This window comes from Micromys minutus, assembly GCF_963924665.1.
Source record: "Micromys minutus genome assembly, chromosome: 7".
NCBI classification, from domain to species: Eukaryota; Metazoa; Chordata; class Mammalia; order Rodentia; family Muridae; genus Micromys; species Micromys minutus.
In genome coordinates this window covers 69,339,606-69,352,694 of record NC_137976.1, presented here as the reverse complement: position 1 = coordinate 69,352,694, position 13,089 = coordinate 69,339,606, and the positions used below count along the sequence as shown (strand labels likewise).

The 13,089-nt window shown below is 43.5% G+C and overlaps 1 protein-coding gene across 4 annotated transcripts in view; it reads right to left on the bottom strand.

The window, feature by feature from the left end:
- The window catches only part of TBCCD1 (TBCC domain containing 1), a 33,424-nt gene that overhangs the window by 18,321 nt on the left and 2,014 nt on the right, over positions 1–13,089 (bottom strand). For 3 of the 4 annotated variants that reach the window (XM_080919651.1, XM_080919652.1, XM_080919654.1), the window contains exon 2: positions 4,794–5,172. In XM_080919651.1, coding sequence (XP_080775777.1) covers positions 4,794–5,129 — 336 coding nt within the window. In that variant the 5' untranslated portion in view covers positions 5,130–5,172. Of the gene's footprint in view, positions 1–4,793; positions 5,173–7,344; positions 7,407–13,089 lie in introns of those variants that run through there. The other variant, XM_080919653.1, reaches the window with a different exon arrangement.

The window sequence follows — 13,089 nt, the reverse complement described above, 5'->3', positions numbered from 1 at the left end:
GCCAATGTGCTCTGAGTTACAGTCAGTGGAATAGAGATGAATTCAGATTTGCCATGTGCAAGACTGATCCACAAAATGGAAGAACAGAAGCCAAAGCCTCAGGTCCTATTTGGCAGGCTAGGGCAACTGTACTGTTATTTGTAACTGTTTGATTTTCATCTTTCCAGAAATCTATCCATCCATGGAAGGGAAAAAAAAAATACGCTAACTAAGCCATACATAGAAAGTGAAATATGACTTCCTTTGTATCTTAGTGTACTTTTATTAGTATAATTAATATGCATGGTAACTTTGTAAAAGAAAAAGATTTTGGGCTCACAGCTTTGGAGGTACAAGGTAAAGGGGCATCTGTCTGGTTCTGGTCTCTGCTAGCAGAATCACAAGGTAGCCTGGCGGTATCAAACAAGAGTTGGAAGTGGCATGTATCTGTCTGCTCTCTCACAAATGCACCAGCATTACGTCTACTCCAATGACCTCACCTAATCCCAATCACCTTCCAGAGGCACCCATCTCTAAAGACTGTAGTTAGATTAGATTTTGGAGTGTTATTTAAAAATTTTTTTAATAGCACATACTCATTACTGGAACAAATGGACTTTGTTATGACATCATTATACACATAAATCATTCACAATAGTAAGAGATATCTAATTCCATTCTTCCTTTACAGTTCCATTAAGCATATATACATTTTCTTTACTCATTCATTTGCTGTGGACAACTAAACTGATTCTATATTTTGGCTTTGCTATGCAGTATAACCATACACATGGTCCTCAAGAATCTAGATTACTGTCTAGATACTAGATATCAATCCATTAGATGCATGGCTTGTATTTTCTCTCATTCTGTGGTGTCTGCTCGCTCTTCAAATCTCATGCAGTCTCCATTAGCATATGTCCTGTGCTCCCAGAATCCTTTTCAGCAAGTCTTTGGCTCTGTCTGCATCTTATGCTTTTCTCCTGTAACAGTTTTAGAGTCCCAGGTCTTTGGTGCATTTTGGATTGGTCTTGTTCAGAGAGAAGAAGGTCCACTTACTGAAGACAAGGGCAGCTCCAGTGTGCTTTCCACATGCCTGTTGAAGACGAGGAGGCTGTAGCTGTGCTTGCTTTGTTCTCTGGGTGCTCTATCCTACCGTCTACTGCTGGATCTGTCACTGTGGCTCCTTACTATAACTTAAGGTCGGGTATCATGCTATCGCCAGCCTCGCTCTTTCTCCATAGAACTGCCTGGTCATTCAGGGTCGTTTGTGCTTCTATATGACTTCTAAGATTACTTTCCCTCCTACTGTAAAGAATGTCATCAGAACTCTGATCACTTTTGGTAATGCTGTCATTTTTTATGACATTGCTTTGGTTTATCTGTGAGTGTTGGTACCATTTTTATTTTCTGTGTCTTCTTCAGTCCCCTTCTTCAGTGTTAAAGTGTTGATTATAGAGGTCTTTCACCTCCTTGGTTACATTTATTCAAAGGTTGATTGGTTGCTTTCTTCTTTCTTTCTCAGCAAGTTCACTCTTAAGATAAATAAAAACTACTCATTTTTGTATGCTTTTTTTGTATCCTGCTACTTTTCTGAAAGTGTTTGTCTGATGAAGTAATTAGAACCTTTTATAGATAATATATATGCATTTTATTTATTTATCATTTTGAGACCAAGTTGCCCAGGCTAGACTTAAACTCACCCTGTAGCCCAGGCTGTCCTGAACCTAGAATCCTCCTGGATTATCAGCTGAGATTACACCTGTGCCCTGAGACCCCACTCAGACTAAGTGTGTAACCTCTCAGTCCTTCACAATGAGAATTAAAACCTAACACGGGATACTGTGGAAGACGCTCTGAACATATTCCAACCACAGATCCTATGAATCTAAAACTCATTTAAGTGCACAGAAGCACAGTGAACAGTGACCGTCAAATGCTGGAAGGCAAGGAAAACAGGCAATGTCAAAGTTAACAATGCCTCAATCCTACAAGGTAATTTAGTTCTGTGGGTATGTAATACAGAACCATGCCTCTAGCTAACAGTACTGCAATAAATATATAAGGTTCTCTTAAAAAGTTAGAATGCGTGTGCTCTTAATATATACACTAGTAAAATAATAACATATGCGGGAGAAATTTAGGCAGGTGGCAGACAGACCTGTGGCCATTACCGTGGTGACGGCTTCAGAGTAAAGACCTGTTCTCCAGCTCATCAGGGGAGGGAAAGGCACCAGTTCCCCCTACTCTGTTGCTCTTCCTGTCTGTGACAAAAATAAACATGCTCTACAAAGAAGCTATTTCTTCCCACAGGAGATGTATACTGTCAAGCACACCCTGGAGGAGAGCCGTGGCTTAAGTGTAGCCTCTGTGTAAATGAACAAGAAATAAACTGTTGTTACCATAAGCCTCTGTATTTCCCTGTTTTGTTCCCTCTGCCCAGCAAAGCCATTTAACACTAAGTGCCTCCAAAATACAGAAACGTGGTTTCTTGAGTCATTGCTCACACAAGAGCCCAGAGATTCACCCTATCAAGTGCAGCTGTGTAGGATTGTTGGCCAAATGAGAAACAGTTGTTATCCTAAGCCACCGTTACTATAACTAACCTACTACATATAGTAATACTCTACCATAAGAATGAAAAACTCTCAAGCCCGTTTCTGAACTTGTATTCTGGCCTTTGTGCACACCAGTCATTCCTACAAGCAATAGAGTTCACGATGGCAGAGATGCTGGCCTCCGCGGTTTGGGTGAGTCATGAGGTGAAGCTGGTCACCAGCATGGCAATGCGAGGAGACAGTGGATCTGTGAGAGGTCTGTGGGCCCTAGCAGGAGGTCTCTAGGTCTTGCTGAGTGCTGCAAGAAGAGATGCAGTTCTCCCAGAACTCTTTGAGGTAGCTCTTGCAAGAGGGTTGTGCCCATAGCCACCGGGAGATCTATGGAAGGCAGAATTTAAAAGTAAACTGGAGGGCCTGGCAGAAAAATATTAAATCAACAGAGCTGCCAACAGAGCTTGCTTATCTCTGAACTGCAGGAAGAAGGGTTTAAAAGCACCATCTAAAAATAGAATCCTAATTTAAAAGAAACAAAGCAAAAGGATTTGAAAAATTTACAGATCCTCCAGGAAAGGAGCAAAGAAGTATCAAAGAAGTAGGGGTGCATCCAGTAACCTAGCAAGAGATCAGCGTGGATACAGTGAGGCCAGATGCATCAGCACAAGAGGAAAGCGACTTGGAGCTTGGAGGGCACCTCAGAAGTCTGCAGGGTTACCTCTCCCACCACAGGCCCAGGGCCTTAAGGGAAAGAACTGTCTCAGGAACAGGCCCCATGCACTCTCCATAAACTCTCACCTGCTGCTCCCTGCTTTCCAGAACTCTCTTTGGCCACCTCAGCTGTATCAGGCAGGCCCAGGTACAGCTGATAAACTCCTCCAAAGGAGCAAGCATCAGCATTTAGTGTAATGTATGCTGCAGGCATGTGTAACATTAGGGCAACAGAAGAAACACAACAGCTTCCACACAGATTTCAAAGTTAAGCAGGAGGGGTCCGGTTCTAGAAGGCCAACACTACTGAAACAGAAATAATGGGGCATCCACAGACCTGTAACTGGGAACTACCAGTCTACAGTGCTAACCCCGGAAGGCTGCAGTCAGACTCTAAACCGAGAGCTGAAGTATGTATGGGCTGAGCCTCGCAGAGTCATGGAGGAAGAGCTGCTTGTGGCTTTAGGGTGCATCCCCAACCCACCACAAGTGGGTTTTAACAACTAACGTCTGCTCTGTGGGTGTCAGGATGTGCTCTGGGCTAGTCACAGCTTTCTGTTTAACTATTCCCTCTGGGATAGCAACGTTCACCCACAGCACAGCTTATCCCACTACATACTATGAAGAGAAAACTTGATTTTACCATCTCATAACTGAAGAGTTTGCTGTGGACCTCCAATGAGTGACTACCATTTTAGTAAGTTAAGACTAGGGACTATCACAGAATCTGATTCTGTTAGCGTATGAGCTGTGTGGAGCAAGAGGCTTGACTATGGCTTGACTATGATTTGTCCACTCTGAATATTCATATTGAGATTTAATCCTCATGCTGTGAGACCAAGAGGGGAAAATGGGGCTATAGTACTGAGTGGAGGTTAAACAGGGCATCAGATCTCAGGACTGAGATTCAATACTGATAGCTTTCTAAGAGAGACATCATACACACACAGGCAAACACTGTCTCTTGCCACGTAATGCCTTCCCATACTGCTGCAGGTCTCTACCAGCAAGAATGCTACAGCCATACATGTGGCTTCTCAACCTCCGGTCTCCAGCACCATGAGCTACACTAAAGCTCTTTAAAATTGGCCCAGTCTGTTGCTTTATCTTATTAGCAACAGAATATGGGCGAATTACTAACAGTCCGGATAGTTATTTAGTCTAGCATACAGCAGATGTCATTTTCAATCAGTCTGGTTAGAATGAGGTGGCTGAGTAAGGAGAAGGCAGCAGACTGCTAAAGAGACTCCTGCGCGGGTGCCGCTGCCTGTAACATATCAGCCATTCATAACAGTCTCTTACCCCAAACATTATTAAAGTCAGTAGAAGAGTTTCCAGTTCACGCTTCTTTTAGGAGTGGGGAAAGACGGACGAGTAAGTAAGGACTAATTAATCAAACACATACATCAAAATACTTCCAAACTGGAAATGCTAAAATTCAAATGATATTTTAGAGTCACAATTGCCAACAACCTAAAACTATGCTGTTGGTACAAAAAAAACTAAAAATGGATTATTTCTTAGAGTAAATACACATAGATCAGTCCATACCTGATTTCTTTGCTTTTCAACTTCATCTTCAGTCGCACAATTGGACAAAGTTTCAGACCATTCCAGGCGTTCCTCAGGTGTCCTCACAGAAAGATTATCAAATATTTCAAAGTAAAGCCATGCTAGCTCCTTAGCCAACTGCAGCTTTCCACACGCAATGTGCCTCCAGGTAGGCCAGTACAAGCGGGGATATCCGCCTTCTGTGGCCCGAGTTCGCACATAGGTGGCTACCTTCCTGAGGTAGTGAAGACTGAATTTGGATGGAGGTGGCTCCTGCAAGGCACCCACTATAAAAGGTTCTGCCTTTACCCAGAGGAGAACTCCGGACTGATTCATAGTCTCTCTGAAGGCATCAGAACAAACGGGCTTCTTTGCATACCTAGAAAACAAAGTTTCTTTACAGACATGAAATAAACATCATTTACCCATTTTCTTAAAAAGTGATCCTTCCTTAATTATCTTTAAATAGCTCATATCCTCAGTTTAAACAACAGCTATTGGCTCTCATCAGAAACAAAAGACTTTTGGTCAAATTCTATTGCCATCTATTTGAGAAAGAAAAAAAATGAACACCTATACAGAAATTTATCTTATTAAAATTTGTTTGAAATGGTTAAGTATGTAAATGCATAAGTTCTGGGTTACATCCCTGCCTAGAAAATGAAGAAAAGGAGTGGGGGTGGGGACGACGGTGGCGGTAGCAGTGAAGGAGGATGTCATACTGTCACGGGATACTGTGATGTATCCCGGCTCTAAAGCACTAGTAGACACAAGTGTGACCAATGTTTACAGCAATATCACTTGCACACACAAGACAACTGGTTACTCGTGATTTGGATGTATAGGGTCACCTGGGTTCAACCCTCCAGATTCACATGCTGAGGAGGGAAACCCATTTCTGACCGCTATAGTTCCCCACCCCTCCCCAACTAAACAAATACAAGGAATTAAAGTTTAAAAGTATTCTCAAATATTTGAACAGGTGAGGCAGTCATACGCTCAGCACCAAGCAGCATGCATAATGTTTACAACAGCAGGTGGCACCCAAGACAGTGTAAGGGACCAGGGAGAGCTGGGGGGGGGGGGGATATCAGTGGACGATCAGTGAACTGGCTCTGCTTCTGCGGTGCTCAGTCCTGGTACAGCCAGCGTGTGCAGACTGGTTGCACACAGTCATAGGACACAAATGGGGTCACTCATGCCCACCCCAAGGGAAATTAGTTACCGGCTTCTGGTACTTCCTTGTCTTTTTTTCTAGATTTCAATTGTTCATGGCTATGATACATATATACAATTCTGTAGTTTTCAAGGTAGCCTGGCATTCCTAATATATTCCAGTTTACTTTCCAACACTTAAATAGTTCCCAGTTTTTCATTGGTTGTTGATAATGGTGACCAGAGGGACCTATTTACCTCTTATTCACCTTTATCTTATTTATATATTTCAGCTATTGCATATGATACTGATTATCATCTTCCTGCACATCATGTACTATGAACAGCTTCACAGTGATTTTTAGACATGCACTTACAAAATGACACTTCTGGAACTCCCGACATACATCCCCCTTCCGAAAACATCATGGTTGTTTTTGTGGCTGCATCATGGCTTAACAAAACACCCATCCTAGGCAACACTCCTTAGCACTGACATCTCTTGGAAAGGACTTTTCATATAACCAATGAGAAATTCTGTATTTTGAAAAGAAATAATCCAGCAGCAGAGAGGGCTCAGTGGTTAAGAGCGCCGACAGTTCTTCCAGAGGATCTGGATTCAGTTCCCAGCAACCAGGTGTATAGTCATACAGGCAGACAAAACATCCACACACATAAAAATAAGCATCGATTTTAAGAAACGAATCATTGACAGAGCACTTGCTTGCCCTGCAGGGTGCTTCTGTGGTCCACAGGATGCTAAGTGCTAAGGCCTTTCACCCCCTTTCATTCACACAGTCACCTACATCTCCCTCCTTCAGTCAGGAAGATATAAGGATTTAGGGAACTTGTGTAAGTTCGTGTATTTAGTTTGGCACACTTTGATTGAGGACTCTGGTCTACTTTGAGAAATTCATGGCGACAAAGGTACTTTGGGAAGTCGTACAGGGAGGATTTCTAAAAACAGTGGGTCTAGAAGATGATAACCTCAGGCACGAAGCCCTCAGACACCAGATGAAGGGACAGGGAAAGGTCAACTCAAATGAGATATGAGCGCAGGTCCAGTCCCATCCAGGAATGAGCACAGCTTCATGAGGAAGCTCCCTCGGTTTTCTACAAAACGGAGACAGGGTGTATTCCACGCACTGAGCACAGCGTGCTGACAACCCGCTATGACTCAGGGATAGTTGGTAGACACAAACCCGGGAGCTCCGACCTGGCCGCTGGCTCGGGAGGGCAAGGCAAAGGCCCAGGGACATTCCCCCGGGGTCTGCCACTCAACCGCTGTCCTGTATGGAGGCAGAATGGCTAAGGGCACTACTGAGTCCATGGGCTTCTGGACAGCCAACCGACTCTCCCCGGGAGGCCGCGGGACCGTTACCAAGACAGCACTCACCACCACCCTTCTCTGGCAGCTGCAGCAGGAGCATCCCCTTCACCCGCTCAGCTCAGCAGCTGCCACCTCTGCTCAGTGCGCAAGCGCCAGGCCCTCCACCACAGAGCCCTGGCTGACGGGGGCTAGAGCGACGCCTGGCTTGCTAGACCAGAGGCTGATTCCTGGGGCTGGGAATTTTCTGGCGCTCCCTTCATGCCAGGAATAGGAAGTTTTCTACGGTTCCACAGAATTGTGGTCCTCAACGCGGCTAGAACTGACGGATAATTATAACTCGAACGGCAATTTATAGCTAATTTGGGCTGGGTACTTGTAAAGTTCCTGTAACTAAACCGAGGGTGCAACCCAATCCTAAGAAACGTCCTCTTAACCAGCTTTCAATATTCCTGCTTTCCTAGTTCTTCATAGCTTCTCTAGGTGTGATAGGACATAAAAAGTAATAGTTCCCCTTACAAAAGAGAAACAGACCATAAAAAGTAGTAGTTCCTCTTAGGTAAGCTATCTTTTTCCCAGTAAGAGGGGCCCCAGCATAAAACAGAACTTCCCTATCCCCTCCAAGTACTCTGAGAAGCAAACGTTGAAGGGGGGGGAGGGTGAGAAAGAACACCATCTGCAGTAGTTAATTTTTGTCAACTTGACACAAACTGGTCATCTGGGAGGAAGGACTCTCAATTGAAGAACGGCCTCCATCAGACTGGCATGGGGACATTTTCTTGACACATGGAATATGTGAGGGTCTAGCCCATTGTGGACAGTACAAGAAAGCAAGCTGAGCAAGCCATTAGAGCAAGCTTGTAAGCTGCACTCCTACACGTCTCTGCTGTGCCTCCTGCTCTGAGTCAACCTTATCTTCCCTACAGAAAATGGACTGTTACTTGTAAACCAAATAAGCCCTTTCCTCCCCAGGTTGCTTTAAGTCACCATGTTTTTGCCACAGTGACAGAAAGTAGACTAAGACACCAGAAAACCTCTCTCTTCTGGGTATTCAACAAGAGCAGAATCCATCTTAAGATCTCTGCTCCAAACACTGTGGGAACCCCAAACACGTGTGCTGACACCTGGACAGTGTTTTTCCTTTAGACTGTAGGGAAGAACTTTGTGAAAGGCCTATGCGGCAAGTGGCAAACGTAGTCAGAGCCAGAGTTGGCCTTGTTTCAAGTGCAATGCCCAACATAGGGAAGAACCTGACAGTATCTGCCCCTTGGCCCCCGAGGGGCAGCCCAGCACTTGTGGCACCTCCTGACAAGGACAGCCAACCGACAGGCTCCATATCTGTAGCCCAACCCTGCAAATAGACTGTCTACGGGTGTGCTGGCATCTGAGAGCCTAAGGGACCAGAGGATCCAGACTGACACTATCCATCAGCCAAGAGACCATGTTTAGACTGTGCCTCACCAGCTCTCTCCCCTTTAGTCAATAACAGGTCCAGTTTACAGGCCAGTACTGTTTTCTCATCCTGGTCTTTTTTTCTCTTACTTCCTTTTCTCCTTTGAAGGGCTTTCTCAACACGGGCTGACCTGTGTGTTAGGGAATTGATTTGTGCTTACATGGGAACTCTCACATCTGTTGCAGGACTTTCAACAGCTGGTTTTTTGACTGGTTAATAAAGAGCCAGTGAGTGGCCAATGGCTGGGCAGGGGGATAGAAGCAGGACTTTTAGGATTTCTCAGCAAGAAACACAGGAGAGGAAGAAGGATTCTGTCATAAGAAGGGTGTGGGACAGACCATGCTGGTTAAGGCAGATTAAATATAAAGGTTGCTTGTGCAAGTCCTTCATTTATGAATCCAGAGCTCTTGGGCAGGTTTTAGAATGCCTGAAGTGTTGTGCCAAAATTTCCACTGAGTATTTTTTTCTAGTGTACAGAGTACATGGAGTGTTTTGAAACTGACTTTACTCTTCTACCAGATCAGAACTTGTTGTAGTCTCACATGTTTGTGTTTCTGTGCCTTAGTATTATCACCTGTGTTTTCATTATCCCCTCAATTCACCTTTATATCCTAGATGACAACTGTGTGTTTGATTGAAAACATCATTATGCATTTTACATTTACTCTTGTAAGAAAAGACACACCTTTGAAACAAACTGTAAGGAAACAGGTTGGCGGCATTTCCAGAGCCAGACAATTATAGGAATTCCGTGACAGGAACTCACTGCCAGTCCACCAGCTGCTCTTAAGGTTGGTAGGCAAGTGCAAAAGTTTCTCCTTCTTCAAGTGTTATTCTCCTCTTCTGGTTCAACAGACGTTTATTGCTCCAAACTTCCCCCATCCCACAAGCAAGAGGCTTCTGGACAAAAGGGAAAAGGCTGCTGGACATGGAGAAATCACGCTGGGGTTAAGCTGAAAACTTCCTCCCTGTTGGCTAGTTTGCACAGTGCTTGAAAGGTGCTGTGTCTTACCTACCACATGCCTTCTACTACAGCAACTTCTTTTCAGTTAGGCCTGCTCTACAGAAGGAAGTGGAATAAATTCATGGCTGGCATTGTCAGTCCAGTTCTTAAACTCAGTCAAAAGATTATGGCCCTAGAGAGAAGCTACTGCTGTGGATGTGCCAACTGAACATGATGTGCCTTCAAACGGCCTTTACACGTTTATGCTTATGCCCACATTACTGCTGCTGTCATCTCTGGACCACAAAACTTCTTTCTGAAGTGGACAATAGTTCTGTAAAAAACAAAAGTGGCCAAAATAGAAAAGAGTGACTGCTGAGTGCTTAGCCCTAAAAAGGCAATCTGTATCACCAATATCTACACCGTCCACACCCACATCATCTACAGCACCTACTCGCTCACCCAAGGCTCCAAGAACGCAGAGGAAGAAGACTGGGGAGAAAGGGAGTGTTAAGTTGTGGTATACCGTCTACCAAGTATGACGAGGCCATTTGAACTCTTGAACTCTAGACAACTATGATTAACTGCAGGAGATCTTCACACCCTGTGATTGGCCTGTTAGTGTTCTGTTACAGAGTGTGCCCCTCTGAGGGTGTATGGCAGTTAACTGTTGCTAGTGGAGGGGCTCACCAGGCTGTGCGCCTCCCAGGGGATCTTCAGGCAATTAACAGCTGCTAGGAAGAACTTTTCCTGAGTTTTTTCGGTGGCAAAACTGCCCAGTCCTCTGAGTAACTCTAGTTAGAAACACACTGGGTAGAACTGTGCCTTCGGTCGGGTAAAAAGCCCCCAGATAAAGTTCACACACACTAACCTTACTCTGCTTTTCTCTTTCCATTCACACCCACAGCAAACATACCTTGGGGAACTATCTTAGTTCTTACTTAGTACTATTAGTACTATACTTAGTACTAGAAGTGCCCCATTGCATCTAGAATGACATGAGCTGCTTTGTATTTTTCTGATTATTACTGTATTTTCATAGTGAACCTGCACTTGAATAATGGTTGTTTTTACAGATAACATTTACTCTCAGGAGTTTCAGTATTGTACCCAGAGCCCAAACACATGGGCCAAGACTTGGAGTCATTTATTTGAAGCTTTTGAAGGATGACGATTCCCAGACCACAGACACTCAAGCTATCTGTCACAAGAGAGTAAGCAAGGAGGCCTTCCATGAAAAAAAAACAGGATGATGGAGTTTATAACCAAAAGGTTACAGAAAATATCTGAAGGAATCTGTCATAATGGGAAAAAAGATAAATATACCCAGAAAGCCAACAGAAAGAATAACTATGAACAGAAGCTAAGTAAACAAGAACTGGAAAACACCACCACTACAAACCAACAAAATGATTGAGAATAATACTTATTTTCATTGATAATTGAATCTTAATTATCTTGATTCCCCAATCAAAAGACACAGGCTAGCAGATTGGACTAAAAAGGGGTGGAGGAGGGGATCTACTGGGTTTTTTGTTTGTTTGTTTGTTTGTTTTTGTTTTGTTTTGTTTTATTTTGCCTCCAAGAAGTGCATTTCACCATCAAGGACAGATACTACTAACCACCTCAGGGAGAAAGAGTGTAAAAGAGTATTCTAAAAATATGAACCTAGGAAACAAATGGGTGTTGCTGACTTAGTATCTGACAAAATATATTTCAAACCAAATCTATTCAGAAAAGATTAGGTTGCTTCATATTGACTAAAGAGCAATCAATCAAGATGTTACTATTCCAAATCATATATTCCCCAAACAGACCACCCAATTATATAAAACAGATACTTCTATAAATAAATAAGACCGATCTGAGAAGATGGCTCAGAAGTTAGGAGCACTGGCTGCTTTTCCAAAGGACCCAAATTCAATTCCCAGCAACCATATGGCAGCTCACAACTGCCTATAACTCCAGTTCCAGGGGATCTGACAGACATATATTCAGGCAAAATACCAGTGCACATAAAAGAAAAGTAAATAAGCTTTACAAAATGAATATATATATATCTTTAATAAAAGAAAGACATAGAATAGACGTGGACACAGATTAGCTCTAGCACAATGGATGAGTTTAAGACCGCACTCTCAACAGTACACAAGCTATCCTGACAACCAAGAAACAGAGGCATTCGCAGCATCCTACGCCAAACAGACCTACCAGACATCTACAGTCTCCACACCTCAGAGAACATCTAAGATACAGCACATAACAGCACACAAAGTACAAAGCAAGCCTGAACAAATACAGGAAAACTGAAATAATCTCATGTATGTAATCTGTCAACAATAGACTAATACTAGAAACTCAAGAGGAACTACAGAACACACACTAACTCACAGGCATTGAACAACAATGGGGAGAGGACAGTCCCAGAGCTATGGCTCAGCTACAAAGAGCATACACTGCTCTTACAGAGCACCAAAGTCTGGTTCCCAGCACCCATGTAGGTGGCTGACAACCAACTGTAATTCTAGCTCCAGGAGATCCCACAGTCTCTTCTGAACTCTAAGAACCCCTGTATTCACACACATACAAAGACACACGCATGCACATATAAGTTTAAAATAATAAACCTAAGACAATTTTTAAATTAACAGACTAGAATAATATAAATACAACATACCAACTAAGACATAATGAAGGCACTGTCAAGGTGGGAGATAAAAATCTTTTCAAAGATTTTAACTTACATTTAGTTTGTGTGTATGCACAGGCCATGATGTGCACAGGGAAGCCAAGGACAACAGTTCTCTCCATCATTTGCAGGCTGAAGACTGACCTCAGGTAGTCAGACTTGATAGCAATCTGCCCGAGCCATTTACTAACTCTCTCCTGTTGTTTGTCTCTTTGTTTTGTGCTACACACTAGCGGGCCTTCAAGCTTTGTCTGATTCCCCTTCTCTGCCTCTTACCTTGAAGAATGCTAAGATCACAGATGCCTAGCTCTCTATGAGGGTTTCAAGAACTTAGCTCAGGTCCTTGAGTTTGCATGGTAAATGCTTCCCCCCACTCCCCACCAAGCATCTCCCTGTAACCAGGAAATAAAATCGGCACAGTGAAGTGCCTACCTGCATTTTAAAAACCCAAAAACATCACACATATTTTAAAATTCACTTTAGGGTCTTAGAAAAACATAAGACAACCCTCAAATCAGCGGGTGGAAAGTAAGTAACCAGACAAGAACTCAGTGGCAAGATGGCTGCAATGGTCTGTTTGTAACTGTCAACTAGCCAAGCCCAGACTCAGCTGAAGCAGTCTCAACCGAGGAATTACCTAGATCAGGTTGGACCTGTGGGCATGAATGAGGAAGACTGTCTTGATTGTTATCTGACCCTTGCCCTGGGCTGGGCTCTGTCCTGTATACA